The 15367-nt window shown below is 37.2% G+C and overlaps 1 protein-coding gene across 8 annotated transcripts in view; it reads left to right on the top strand.

The window, feature by feature from the left end:
- The window catches only part of SYCP2 (synaptonemal complex protein 2), a 52857-nt gene that overhangs the window by 10212 nt on the left and 27278 nt on the right, over positions 1–15367 (top strand). For 5 of the 8 annotated variants that reach the window (XR_015951190.1, XM_060277329.2, XM_060277328.2 and 2 more), the window contains 13 exons: positions 422–456; positions 2372–2514; positions 2592–2644; positions 3254–3299; positions 3879–3974; positions 4465–4525; positions 4760–4908; positions 5482–5556; positions 6035–6193; positions 6292–6388; positions 9647–9822; positions 10622–10694; positions 12722–12779. Coding sequence is in view for 7 of the 8 variants with exons in the window: in XM_060277329.2 (XP_060133312.2) it covers positions 422–456; positions 2372–2514; positions 2592–2644; positions 3254–3299; positions 3879–3974; positions 4465–4525; positions 4760–4908; positions 5482–5556; positions 6035–6193; positions 6292–6388; positions 9647–9822; positions 10622–10694; positions 12722–12779 (1221 nt within the window). In the remaining variant the exon portion in view is untranslated. The remainder of the gene's footprint in view (positions 1–421; positions 457–2371; positions 2515–2591; positions 2645–3253; positions 3300–3878; positions 3975–4464; positions 4526–4759; positions 4909–5481; positions 5557–6034; positions 6194–6291; positions 6389–9646; positions 9823–10621; positions 10695–12721; positions 12780–15367) is intronic. The other 3 variants (XM_088674700.1, XM_088674699.1, XM_088674698.1) reach the window with 2 other exon arrangements.

Raw genomic sequence — 15367 nt, 5'->3', positions numbered from 1 at the left:
GGGAGTCTGTTCCACTGTCAAACAGCTCTTACTGTTCTTCCTGATGTTAGTCAGAATCTCCTTTCTTGTAAATTGAATATTGCTTCAGCTGCTACCCTCTGGAGCAGGAGAAAATAAGCTTGCTCCATGTGACAGCCCTTTAGATATTTGAAGAAAGCTATCATATCTCCTCTCAGTCTCCTCTTTAGCAGGCTAAACATACCCAGTTCCCTCAAGTGTTCCTGATAAAGATAGACCAAACTTTTTTTGTTTTTGTTTTTTTACAAAAATCAGCCCAAAAAATAAACAGAAAAAAAGACTTTTTGGAATAAGATTTTCTTAATTGTGGATATCACAATGAAGGGGATGCACAATAATTAAACAAAAGTATATATTTTTATTTTTTTTAAAAAAACATGAATCATAATATTTTGTTTTGCAGGAATGATATGGGAAAGAGAATTTTGGAAGCTGGGGGTAAGTACAGAGGATACTTATGTTTATTAGCTTAAATAATGTAACAGAAGTATGGTAGTTTTGCTATTGTGCCCATATTGGCAATGTTAACAGTATAAAGAATCACATTTGAACATGAACATTAATTTGACAAAAGCATTTAGTTCACACATTTAGTTCTCACCTGGGAGGTTTCCCCGCTTCCTCCAGCTTCTCACACTGGGAGATCCTCTCTACCCTGCCTCTCATGCAAGGCCCTTCCATCACTTTCCTGTATGCATCTTCCTTTAATTTAAGATAGGGAACTTCAAAAATCAAAACATAAATATAGATAGAATTAACAGAAATAAAACAATAATTAAAGATCATAGAAATGTAAGATGTAACTAAAATGAAAGGGAGAGGTTTTCTTATTCTCTGTTTGCCAATTATGTAGATAACAATTATTCAAAATATGTATTCTGTGTTAATATCTAGCTGTATTCACAATCTGCTAGGTGTTGTTTTCTTCATCTTCAATCCAAGGCATCTCAAATTTGCCTTTTCCACTCTTTGAAGAGGAGATCCCCATTGGCACACAAGGACTCTAATCATAGAATTGGAAGAGACCACAAGGGCCATCCAGGTCAACCCCCTGCCAAGCAGGAAACACCATCAAAGCATTCCTGACAGATGGCTGTCAAGCCTCCGCTTAAAGACCTCCAAAGAAGGAGACTCCACACTCCTTGGCAGCAAGTTCCACTGCCGAACAGCTCTTACTGTCAGGAAGTTCTTCCTAATGTTTAGGTGGAATCTTCTTTCTTGTAGCTTGAATCCATTGCTCCGTGTCCGCTTCTCTGGAGCAGCAGAAAACAACCTTTCACCCTCTTCTATATGACATCCTTTTATATATTTGAACATGACTATCATATCACCCCTTAACCTTCTCTTCTCCAGGCTAAACATACCCAGCTCCCTAAGCCGTTCCTCATAAGGCATTGTTTCCAGGCCATTGACCATTTTTTTTAATAAATGATTTTTATTAGGTTTTACACAAAGAAAAATACAAAAAGGAAAATAATATGACAATCTTGTTTCTTCAATATTAATACAACAATATTCCTCACTTTATATGAAAAGAACAGCAAAAATAAAAAGAATAAGAAAAAAGAAAAAAAAGGGAGGGAAAAAAAACAAAAAAAAATTATCATACTTCTCAACTTCAATTCGATTCTAAACACTTAGGACTTTCTCGTACCCCCTTCTTGAGTTCTCAATAATTCATTAATTATTGCAGTTTCCAATGGCCTTTGACCATTTTGGTTGCCCTCCTCTGGACACGTTCCAGCTTCATGAAGCATCTACTGCAGGGGTCAGCAAACTTTTTCAGCACTGTCCACTGTCCCTCAGATTTGTGGGGGGCCGGACTATATTTTTGAAAAAAATATGAACGAATTCCTATGCCCCACAAATAACCCAGAGATGCATTTTAAATAAAAGCACACATTCTAATCATGTAAAAACACCAGGCAGGCCCCACAAATAATCCAGAGGTGCATTTTAAATAAAAGGACACATTCTATTCATGTAAAAGCATGCTGATTCCTGGACCGTCCGCGGGCCCGATTTAGAAGGCGATTGTGCCACATCTAGCCCCCGGGCCTTAGTTTGGGGACCCCTGATCTACTGTGTATGCTCAGTCCTCACTGGGCTGTTTTAGAGGCTTTTCTCTCTAAAGGTTATACCTACTTCTGCAAACCTTGAGTTCCCCCAAATCATGCTCATGCTCCCTTTTTGTTTCTCAGTAGCCCAGTTTTGGCTACATGGCAATCATAAATTTATTCAGTATATCATACATTGTGTCATTTTTTAAAAAATATAAGCAACTAGTTAGCAAGTGTAATATTTATCCCTGGAAGGAGGTTTTATGCTAATATCCCTCTCATGTACATTATAGACTATGACCTCCAAGTTGCCATTGCAGAAGCTTTGTTTAGAATGACATCAGAAAAACAGAGGGAAGAACTGGCAAGCCAATGGTTTTCAATGGAGTTTGTTAGTAATGCATTTAAAGAAATTAAGGATTCTGAGTTTGAAACAGTAAGTCACATTCAAATACTGGATATTTCAAAGCAAAGGTATGATTGCAATACTTATGCTGCTTTTCTCCTTAACAGGATTGCAGAAAGTTCCTAAACCAGGTGAATGGCATTCTTGGAGACAAAAGAAGGTATGGAGTTAGCAATGAACCACCCTAAGATCTTTTGATGTCAGGTGGTAGAAGTGTAATTAATAAGAATAATAATGGAAAACAGTTTTTTAATTGGAGAAGAATGCAACATTAGATATATGCACATGCAGTGATATGACCTTTCATAAGGATCTGCACTGGCTGCTAAACTGCTTCCAGGCCAACTTTGGCAGTTTGATAAGGTCCTATACTGGATGTAGCCAGATTATGCAATGGGTCACTGCTTTCTGCAGAAAAGTCTCTTATTGAAGTCTGCAAAATATCAGAGAACTGCTCCACAGCAACCCAGATCAGCAGTGTCATTGTGGCTGCCGGTTCTTTGTGGAAAAGCGATCTTGTTAAGATATGACAGGAACCCACTTTTTGGAGTTTGTTCCTTCTTTTGCTTGAGGCAAAAATCTCTCCAATAGAATCTTCCAACCAGGTCGGGAAAATATATAAACATTTTTTAAGGAAATGTTTTGTCCATAAGCAGGAGCTTAAATTTTTCCCCATTTGAAAATATAATGGAAAGTGGGAACAATTACCTGTGTGAGTGATGAGGTGGGAAATGAGCATATCTTCATTCTGTAAATACTTTTTTGACAGGGTTTTTTCCTATCCTTGTTTATCAGCTATGCTTTGTGAACATGAGGTAAATTCATTTCTTTTGTCTTTTGTTTTATTAGAACTATTGATGTTTTTGGTTAAAATTGAAACAGAGATACGTGTTTGATAGACTGGCAAAAAATTATAGATTCTTTAGAATGAAAAGGCAAATTGGTTATTATGTATGACATTGGAAATTTGACATCAACCTAAAATTTTGGGCCAATTTGAACCTGGCATTCCTAGATTATTAAATTTAATAATGTTGAAATGAGTGTTGACTAGTGGTTCTCCCACATCTCTTCCTTTTTAACATTGTCCTCTTTGCATCTTGGCATCTTAGTTACAGTTCCCCATTACCTCTGAAATGGAGAACTATGTTTTGATGTTGGTTTACTAGCAGTTTGATCCTGGTTAGTAAATTAACATTACACTACAGTTTCTTGTCTCAAATGTAATTAGGAACAATGGTTTTAGGGGACGAGGAATGAAGTGCTGAATACTATGTGCAAGCTGAGAGTGTACAGGCCTTACCTGTTCAATAAAACTATTGTGTATTTAGTAAGAAATCTTAAACCATTATACATTCATTTATAATTTTATATTTTGATTGAATTTCCTTTAGCTACAGATACCAGCAGATGACAACCTTGAAGAATTTTGGATTGATTTTAATACTGGTAGCAAAAGTGTATCCTTCTATGTTGCTGTGGATGATAGTGTAGGTTAAGTTTTCTTATTGTATTATTTTTTTAGGGATAGTTTAGCATGCAAAGAAAATCAGTTAAGCTTTGCTATGAAGGTACATTAGAGTAGCTGAGTGGATCTAGTAGATGTAGACTTTTTTCAAAACTACACTAGGTGTGGCAAGGGGCTGCATGGACTTGTCCTGCTCCTCCTCCAGCTGATGTGTCCATATCCTCAATCAAACGTAGCAACTTTCCTAGCCCACGTGCCCACTTTGGATAGCTGGGTGAAGGGAGCAGGTATAAAAAGTGAGTGGAAAGTGGCACCTGTAACAGAAAAAAACTGGCAGATCACTTAGAGATTTTGTTGACATGCTGGTCCACTATCCTCCACAGTGTTCTGAAAGTAGTGCTCCAGGAGAATTAGTTGTTAACCTGAAATGTATGCCTTTTAACACCATATTAAGCAAGCAAGCAAAAATACAGTAAGAACTTTCACCCCTTTTCATGAAATGTTATTTTTAGGCTCATCAGTGGGAAACTGTTTGTATTCCTGAAGAAGAAGTAAAAACATACATTATTGAAGGTATTGAGCACATAAATTTATTTCTTATTCACAGTTACTATTTCTATTAAAAGGGAAGGATGGGATTCATAATGAACCAATAGTATGATCATTACTCATTCCTTTTTTTAAAAAAAACAACACAAGAACCCTAAAGTATATTTGAATGCTGTGTGCTTTTGCAATTTTTACAAATAATTAACATACAGTATAAGTAATAGCAATTTAATATGAACACGCTTCATTTTTGCCTAGAGAAAGACAAAAAGAAATTGTTGACAATACATTTACACAATCCAATGTATATTGGTCTCCAAGAAGGAGAGAAAATAATGCTGCATTTTGATTCAGCATTGGAAATTGTGGATGCAGCATTGAAGGTTTATGGTGCCAATAAACGTCAGGTAAAACCAATTTCTTTTCTCATCTATCCTCTATCTAGCAACTGAAACAAAAATGGACATTTCACTTTTTAGTGATTAAATAGTTCTTTTCATAGTTGGTTTTGTTTCTATTTATGTATTGCCAACTATTCCTAAATGAACACAGCATGCAAGCACTTGTCCCAAACTAAGCTAGAGTTTTCCAGTTCTGAAACTGCACGGAATAAAGCAGTGGTGATTTGTGTAGGCAACTGTTGAGCAAAATGGGGGAAAGAATAGAAATGTACAATAATACATTAAAATGTACAAAACTAGAGACAGCCATCCCCAATAACCTTATGCTTACCATTGGAAGTCAGCTATGTCCTGGTCTTGATTGTGGAGATCACACAATATTAATTTCTCACTCACATACATACTGCTACACCAAAAGCGGTCTCATTAAAAAAAAGCCCTTTATAATATGAAAAGTGCATTCTTTCTTTGTGTAAAGAGCCTAAACTTCAAAAGTAAAGCTTTTCCTACTTACTATAAATTATTTGTATTTTGTATTTTCTATTATATTGTGAAATATTTACTACTAAATATTTTCAGGGATTTACGAAGAAGAATACCATGTCAGTTGCCAAAACAACAGTACATGTCATTTTTGATGAAAGTGAATCACAGGTGTGTATTTCAGTTTATAAGGGGACAATATTAAAAGTAAGCTTCTGACTAATAAATATGGAAGGTATGCATTATAGTCTGAGATGGTGTATATTTTATCATTTCTTTATCTGTTCAAGTCTTTCACATGAAAACCTTGTTATTCAAAAGCCTAAAAGTGACTCATCCATTCACATAAATCCCAGCAGAACAGCTGGATGTTTGCATGTGTGCAATTTAAACAAAATACTTTTGGGGCTACTATTTTATTCAGAATCTGCATGTGAATGTTCGAATCCTACTTCCAATGTCATGCATAATTTTATACACCTCAATCATGCTCCCCATTACTTGCCTTTTTTTTCTAAACTGAAAAGCACCCAAAATCAAAGCTTTCCCTTCTATCTTTTTCTCCATTAAGTTCATCTGAAATATTTTGAATAAATTTATTAGTATTGAACTGGGATTTTCTTTTATTTTTTAAAAAAATACTGAACAGCTTATTGTACCAGAAAGTCAAGTATCACCTTTGGAAGAAAACTCCTGTAAACCACTGGAAGATAAAGATACTCATTCCCAACCACATCAGCATCTTCAGACACAGAAAACAATGAATCAGAAACTTAATAAGGGGGACTTCCAAACGGTTAAATCCAAGGTAATTTGTATAATAAAATGCAAAGGAAAATGATGTATATTACATTGCACGGTTAGATTGACATTATTTTAAATTATGCTTTTCTGTTTTATTTCAAGATTAATCCAGGTAAAAGGAAAGTATCTGAGGCATCAATGGTGGTGCTATCTACTGCCAGGTTGTGTATGCAGAGTCCATTACCAGCGGTTAATACTTGTAAGTTAGATGCAATGTTGTAAGGTGCAATTTACTGTCATATTTGCCATCTGCTTTGAAAAATGCTTTGTTTTTACAACACATCAACAATTATGATCAACATCCAGGACAGGGAATAAAATATCCTTAATAAGATTTTGGGCAGAGCAATCCAGTACTCCAGTTATGCTAGGTGTGAGGGAGATATGACTCTGTTGTGTTGGCAGACATATATGCTTCACCTAGGAGGCAAGGGAAAAATACAATTCAGAAAACTCCCAAACTGTACAAAAATGGCTGATATACCCCAATCAGGGCTCTGCCTGCAACAATCGGCATATGAATTCACATAGATCAGAATGAGCCCTTAACACCCATCATAAGATGACAAGATGACTTAACACTGCCCTCACTTCTTGAACCCTGGTGACTCAGACCACAATGGCCCCACTACTGCCAGTCCAACAGGGTTCAAGCCTTTCTTGCTGCTCAAAAGCACAGTTTTTAGGACAATACTGCTATGTACTCCCATCTGGAGTTTTGCCACTGGGTGTGACAGGTCTTGGGACAACAGTTGGGGACCACATTGCCTTCTGTCACACTGTTAAACCAAAGTCAGCCCTCATTGGGAATAGTCTCTCAGACCTGACACCTGGTGTTTTACTAGATTTGATCTCATGCTCTCCGCTACAGTCTAGAGGCACCCCCCACAATTTTAGGACCAAAAGCAGCCATAACAGCTTTTTAGAATCATGCCAAGAAGCTCCTGGATTCCTCAGCCACCACAACCCATGAAATAAGTCATTTACGTGGGTTAAGGAAGCATTAACTGGGTTGGGTAATGATTACAAGCTATGACAAGGCAGGAAAGCAGAATTGTGGGAGGTGTAGTGAATCTCCTCAGTTTTTTCTCCTGCCCTGGTAAAAGCAGTTCGTTCCTCCCGGCCTTCACAGGGGGCATACTTGTTGCCTTGTTTGAACAGCTCTGCCTTCTGGAGTGAGTAAAGCAAACCAAGTGAGGATATCCTCCTGCTAGTGTTCAAATCCAAAATAAGGCATAAAACAATAACACCAGAAGCAACATAAGTCATTGTACCCTTAAAGATTTAATCTTTTGACTTTCTTTAATGCCTCCTTTAATGTGAAATATATCAAAGAAAGATGATTGTGCATATGTGAGGACCTTAGATGCTAATAGAATATATAGTTCCTTCCTCCTAAATCTCAAATGTTAATGTTGTATTCAGCACTTTCCAGCATTAAGTAGCAATGAAGCATCTTTTTATTTGAATTTTATCAGCCAGTAGTTGCTTTTTATGTACCTCAAATAACGGGCTGCCTTTATTGAGCCTGCTAATGGTTTCCACAAGCATTTTCTTATTCATTTATGTAGGACACAGGATAGGCTCTGGCAAAACTCTGGGGAGGGGAGTCTATAATTATGGAGAAGCCAGAGAACAGTAATGTGTGCCCTTTCTGTTTGATATTGATTCACGGTGGTTTGAAATCAGGCGATGCTTTGATCTTAATTGTTGCAGAAGTAATTGAAAATTGCCTTATTTTGTGCAAAGTTGCCTCAACTAGGAACCCAGTGATTTATGACTTAATAGTCAAAATCATTTTGTATTGTTGGCAGAAAGTTATAATCATCTATGCTTTTGATGGCCCATTCTGTCATAAGGCAAATTGCAGTTATAGATACTGAGTACTCTTCAAAGGCACCATCAAATTACAGTAGCAGAGTCTTAAGCTTTTAAAGTCAATAAATGGTTAAATCTATATGTTGACCTTTAACTGTAAGGAGATGCCCTCTGTCCCCAGCCTTCTGCCCAGCCCCCAAAACACCTCTATGAGAGATAGAAGATTTTGTGAGTGGTGCAAGGTGAGCTTCTTGGCTAAGAGGTGGGTTAAGAGCATAGGAAACTGGATTATATCAATTTGTCCATCTAGCCCAGTATTGTCTACTTTGACTGGCAATAGCCATGTTTCCAGACAGAAGTTTTTATCATCACCTCTACCTGACCCTTTTAACTGGAAATGTGTTGGATTGAGTTGAACATGGGACTTTTTGCATGCAAAGAATGTGCTTGACCACTGCACTGTGGTCCCTCAACCTGGTTTTAGAATCCAGATCTTCCTGGGCTAATCCTCTGTCTCTTTCTTACATCACACTGTCTCTCAACACTAGAGTTGACCCCCATACATATTCCAATCTAGAAAACCAAGCAAGTTCATCGGTATTCCTCTTACCTTTTAATGCTACATTTCTTACAGTGGGAGACAGATTTTCCTTAAAGACAGTAGTCCTAATAGTTGGATTGATCAGCTGCAGATTTGCCAAATTCTGATATTGACAATAGCTTTTTATGAAATGTAAGAAACTAAGAGATCAGCATAATATGAAAGTGGACCTCAGTATTGTTTTGTGCCTGTAGTAGGCTTATATTTGAAATAGGATTTATTTTTAAAAGCACTTTTATTATAAGGTTAAGTTTCAAAGTGTGTTGGCAAATCTTTCCAATATGATTTTTAATGTTTCCCAAGTTGCTTACTTAAGGAAAGTGACTGTCATCTTAAATGCCACACACACACCCAGCTCAGTTACACCTGGCTCTTAAAAGCTTGGAATGTGGCAGTCCTGCTGTGCCACGACTATGCTCTGGGTCTCTGACTTCAGCTTAGACACGGTCAGAACCAGGGGAAGAGACTCCGGAGCTGAGTGATATGTCCAAAACCTGGACATGTATCCACTGGCTGACCTAGATGATGACTAACTCTTACTTTTCTGAATGTATCCTGCATGTCCACTAAAATAAATGTTCACAGTAACATTCCTGCTCTCTGCCTATATCTGTCTCTAATCCTATTCTAAAGTATAACTTTTTGGTTCGACCAACAGGATCTGGGTAGCCTGTGTTAATCTCTTTATTTGAACGAAACAATTTAATCTTTTGTAAACATTTGGTACTTCACATGTGTTATTTTACATGCTCAGATCTCCATATTGATTCTGTAAATAAACATTTTTTCTATTTTTAAATTGAATTTGGGACTCCAAGGTGTTTCTGGTTCCCACAAGTAAGTGAAGCAAGAAAAGTATAGTGTGAGATCCCCCATGGTATGTAATGAGTTCCAGATTAAAGATTAAAACTGAGAGAGTAATAGTTCTGCTCTGTTCAATATCCAAGTTGTAGTAAGCCCATTTGCTGCAGTTTTGGCACAAACAACACAGAACATGCGAACTTCATTAAAATAATTCAAATGTGGATTTGTTTCCAGCAACTCCACTGAAAGGCAGAGTTAAAGCACCTCTTAAAATGACGAGCTCTATGGGAAGAACTGATATTTTCTCAATAACTGAGGGAAGAGCAGCGAATTTCAACCAAGAAGATGATTATGTGCCTCTATCTTTGGTTACCAAGTCTGTAAGAAAGAATAATTCTGCTGCAAAAAAGGTAGTTATATGTTTGCGTAACTTAGGGTAGACTCACATGGAAGCTTCAAAACCGCACATATGGCAAAGAGCTGCCCATTCTTATATGGGCTGGCTGGGACCAGGTTTCTGATACTGGAGAACACATTGGCCAAGGATTTATGACACAACTATGTGATAGCTGTCCTACACTTCCTTTTAGTTTAGCCAGGTAGAAATCTCAAAGCTATTAATTTTGCTCTTACTGAATCTTTGTGTACACTGTTTGCTCCCTTTCAGAAGCTTAATTTATAGTTAAAATACATCTAATAAATCAAGACTGAGTGGACTTTGGAGTGCTTAGCTGTATTGCAAAATAGATCATCATTAAATTCCAGAGCAATGCAAACACAAAAGGCTAATTTTTATACCACACTCTGTAGAATGTCAATCCAGCCAACCTTCATTGAGCTTGGACCATCAGTTCTGCTCCAAAGCCCCAAAGAGGAGTATGTTGGAGGAAGATGCTTTTTTGTCTGTCTACTGTTGCTTTTTTCATTACCTAACATATTTATTTCCCTTTAATTAGTCCAGGCCATTCACACTTACCTGCGAATAAATCCCATTGAACTATATAGTATTTCCCCTGGGCATGCATGTACTGCATGTATTGTACTGTACGTTTTTTAAAAAAATGTTTTATTAGGATATGTGGTATTGATCTTTGAGAGTTTATGTATTTTGTGCTTGAACCTGTGAAACGGTTTGAACAATATTTGAGAAACAGATGAAAATAAATGCTTGCTAATTACATCAATATTTTCTATTGTTTTTATATACAGCAAGCTCCAATTCAAAATGTTTTCAACATGCCTTACAAGGAAGTTTTAAACACCAGTGAAAAACAAAAAGCAGGCAAGTTGCTTGACACGTTTCACTCTGCTTTTTAAATTATTTTCCTATTTGTCTCATTTCAGTTGATTGTATGCAGCTATTGCAGCTGAAGAGTGGGTTAAAATGTTCTAAAAAGAGGTACTTCCGCTTGAGGCGCGATGGAAGATGGCTGATTATTCCATCGTTCCGACATCAAGGGGTATTTAGAGGCTGTTATGGGAGTAAGCAGCATCCCGAAATCTCCCCAGAGAGGGGGAGATGCAGTCTCATCCGCAGATGCTGATTTAACTCGGTACCAAATTCGGAAAGAAGGAGGGGCTGGGGGGCACTGGATGGAAAGCCCTCAAGATAGTCTGGATCTCCCGGACGCTGTCCCAGCAAGCGTCATCAAGTACCATGATTTAAGATGAAAAATTGGATTAAAATTATGGACATGCTTCGGACGAGGAGGGGAAAGATTCTGCCAAAAAACCCAGCCACTGAGGAGATAATAAGGAAACATCACATCAGAGACAGAGTGGTATGTCGGATGGAACAGAAAGGGGAGGGAGACACTTTTTAAAAAATTATGCCTTAAGATTTTACTTAACAAAACTCCCCTGGATGAACCGTTTTTAACATCCATAACAAGCGAGAAATGGAAAGTTGGGAATTCGTTGATATAATATGGCATTTAAAATATAAACTGTGTGGAAATGAAAATATATACAATTAAGGTTTTTATGATCTGATACGCTTGGAAGACGATCGAAGGTTCCCTAAATAAATAGAAGCAGATCTCATCAGCAGCTGGAGCTTGTTAAAATTCCTTGTGGACGGTTTCAAGAAGATTTGTGGGATGTGACGCAGTTTTAATTAGGGAATCCACCATTTTGAAGTAAACCGGGTTACAGACAAACAGTCATAGAGCGAGGGAGCCATAAATATGTCATTGGATGTGTGTTTTCAGTTTTGACTTGGCTGGCCTTTCCTGGAAAGACTAATTTGTATCCGGTTTTGAGAAATTAAAGAGCAGACGCGTGGACTTGATTTATTGGAACTGTCGGAAGATGGCGGCTGCCAGCAATGATAAGACTCTTGGATGGATTCAGCAAAAATTTCAGTGCGTGAGGAGACACTGCAAACTTATGGAAGAGAATCAAAGACATAAAATCCACACAGAAACAGATATGCTTGGTTAAACTCACTTGTGGGAATATCTCAGAGGCTGTAGAAGATTGAAGGATAACAACAGAATTATTGGAAAGGATTTGGACTATATTGATTAGAAAGGCAGTAATTTATGATCCAGAATGCGGCAGCTAGACTGGTGACTGGGAGCGGCCGCCGAGACCACATAACACCGGTCTTGAAAGATCTTCATTGGCTCCCAGTTTGTTTCCGAGCACAATTCAAAGTGTTGGTGCTGACCTTTAAAGCCCTAAATGGCCTCGGACCAGCATACCTGAAGGAGCGTCTCCACCCTCATCGTTCTGCCCGGACACTGAGGTCCAGCACCGAGAGCCTTCTGGTGGTTCCCTCATTGCGAGAAGCCAAGTTGCAGGGAACCAGGCAGAGGGCCTTCTTGGGTAGTGGCACCCGCCCTGTGGAACGCCCTCCCATCTGATGTCAAAAAGAACAACAACTACCAGACTTTTAGAAGACACCTGAAGGCAGCCCTGTTTAGGGAGGCCTTTAATGTTTAATAGATTACTGTATTTTATTTTTCTGTTGGAAGCCGCCCAGAGTGGCTGGGGAAACCCAGCCAGATGGGTGGGGTATAAATAATATATTATTACTATTATGATTATGATTATGATTATGATTAGAACTCTCCAAGTTTGAAGCATGGGAAGCAAAATATTTTTTAATTTGGCAGAATATTTGGATTAACCGATACGTATTTGTATAATTTGGAATAATTAATGTGATATGATTGGATTGTTGATGTGAAAAATTTAATAAAAATGATTTTTTAAAAAATGTTCTAAAAAGAAATAAAATTTGGATGGAAAATCTTTAACAAGATGAAGATTTTAAGTCCAATTTTATGTCTATGTTTCACTTAGATGAATTGATGGATATTGTTCCTGATTCTCAGCTGGTAGAAAAAAGTGACACATCATTGTAAGTAATGGAAATCAATTATAAACAGTAAATCTAAATGTTAACTACAGTAGTACTGATTGCAGAACACTGGTGGATGGCTCTGATTTCATGTCAGGAGGTGTTTTCCTCCTTAATAGTTTAGAAAGGCCTATATCATCAGTTGTCTTTTCCTTATGCACATCTTCTCTCTCAAGCAAAAACATGGATGTTAGCAGAGTGGGGTCCAAAATCCCCTCCAGCCTATGGCTTGGAAACTTTGACTGTCACTTATTATCATATTTTCTTTTGGCCTTCCTTACGCCTTGCTTACTAGGTTAAAAAACGACTCTTAAACGAGTTAGCATTTAGTTAGTGCAAGAGTTCTTTGTAGCTCCAGTTATTTGCCCATGCAAAGATAATTCAGTTAAGTTCTAAAGCTAGCTTACAGTTTTGGTGGTTGCCCTGCTGCCCCCACCCTCTATGGACATGCATGGCTCCCACCCTCTAACTCTATTTTTTATAATAATTTTATTAAGTTATGCCAATATAAACACACTAAAAAAACAACAACAATATAACATTATAACAAAACAGAAAATAAAAAGAGACAAACAATAACAATACATAAATTCATTTAAACTTTTCTTTAACTTCTCAAACCATTGTCTTTGAGACCAAGTCCCCCCTGACTGATTTCCATTTCTAATTCTAATCTTCTTTAGCAGTTTCATAATCATCATTTCAAACATTTAAACAACTTATCATTCTATCCATTTTTTTACTTCAAAACAAATACCTTACATTCACCTTAACTTTTCTCCTAACATCTATTTACATCCCTAAAGCCTAATAAAGTTTTCTTCCATAGAAGTTCAAATTCTTATACACTACAAGAATAAAGTTTAAGCTTGTTCCAATCTTCCTCCACTGTCTCTTCTGTCTGGTCTCGGAGTCTCCCTGTCAGTTCAGTAAGTTCCATAAAGACTTTCATCTTCATCTGCCATTCTTCTATAGTTGGTAATTCTTGTTTATTCCAGTATTTTGCAATTAAGATTCTTGCTGCTGTCGTGGCATACAAAAAGAAGGTAACATCCTTTTGGGGGATTTCTTCCCCTATTATTCCAAGTTAAAAGGCTTCTGGGTTTTTTCATAAATGTGTTTTTCAACACTTTCTTCAACTCATTATAAATCTTTTCTCAGAAGTCTTTTACTTTGGGGCATGTCCACCACATATGGTAGAAGGTTCCTTCTACTTCCTAACACTTCCAGCACTTATTATCATAGTTATGGTATATTTTAGCCAGCTTAACAGGTGTTAGATACCATCTGTACATAATTTTCATTAAGTTTTCCCTTAATACATTACATGCTGTAAACTTAATTCCCTTCTTCCACAACCTCTCCCAATCTGCCATCATAATGTTATGCCCCACATCTTTAGCCCAATCGATCATCACTGATTTTACTTGCTCATCTTTCGTATGCCACTCCAGCAATAAGTTGTAGATTCTGGAAAGATTCTTTGGTTTTGCTTCTAATTATTCCGTTTCCAACTTTGATTTCTCTGTCTAAAAACCAATTTTCCTATCCATCTTAAACATTTCATTTATCTGTACATATTGGAACCAATAATCTAGTTTGTCTTTCAATTGCTCATAAGATTTCAATTTATATGGGTTCTCCACTTCCATCAAAATATCTTTATATTTTAACCACTTATCTTCCATATTTACCGTAACCTTTTATGCTTCTTAGCCTCTAAAGGCGAAATCCACCTGGGTGTTTTTCTTTCTAACAAATCTTTATATCTTATCCACACATTACACAATGATTTCCTTATGTGATTTTTGAAACCTTTATGGACCTTAACCTTGTCATACCATAAATATGCATGCCATCCAAATGCATTATCAAAACCTTCCAAATCCAACACATCTGTATTCTCCAGCAGAAACCACTCTTTCAACCAGCAAAAGGCCGCTGCTTCAAAATAAATCTTTAGATCTGGCAGTGAGAAGCCACCCCTTTCTTTAACATCTGTTAGTAATTTATATTTAATTCTAGGTTTTCCCCCCTGCCAAATAAATTTAGACAATGCCTTTTGTCATTCTTTAAAACTTTTCAGCTTATCAATAATCAGAATGGTCTGAAATAAAAATAACATCTTTGGCAATACATTCATCTTTATAACTGATATATGGCCCATCTAAGATAATTCCCACCTTCCAACTCTATTTTCCTTTGACCACCCCAGCAGTAACTTACTTGGAGAACTGCTCTTTGCTAAGTATTTTCTCTGTGAGGGGAAAAAATTGAACTACTCCCCCCCCCTTTATATTTTCTTTTACCTATGTTTCCTCCTTATACTTCTGTCTTTTTGTTTTCATTGGTCACTCTCTGGTTGTGTTTTTTCCATCTTTACAAGTTTGTCACTCAAGGGGTGGGATTTTTTCTGACATAGTCTTTGTGTCTTCTACTTTCCCCACATAGCCAGGCTTTTACTTGCCAGGCAAGCAGTAGATGACTTTGTGTCTTAAGAGCACTGCTTTGGGAGAAGGCATTGTTAATTGCTCAGAAAGTCAGGCTTACTCTTTCAAAACCTCCACATTTTTTGCAGGGGAGCAGAG

This window comes from Zootoca vivipara, chromosome 7 (assembly GCF_965207765.1).
Source record: "Zootoca vivipara chromosome 7, rZooViv2.hap1.1, whole genome shotgun sequence".
NCBI classification, from domain to species: Eukaryota; Metazoa; Chordata; class Lepidosauria; order Squamata; family Lacertidae; genus Zootoca; species Zootoca vivipara.
The sequence above is the reverse complement of the archived record's forward strand: the minus strand, read 5'-3'. Positions and strand labels throughout refer to the sequence as shown.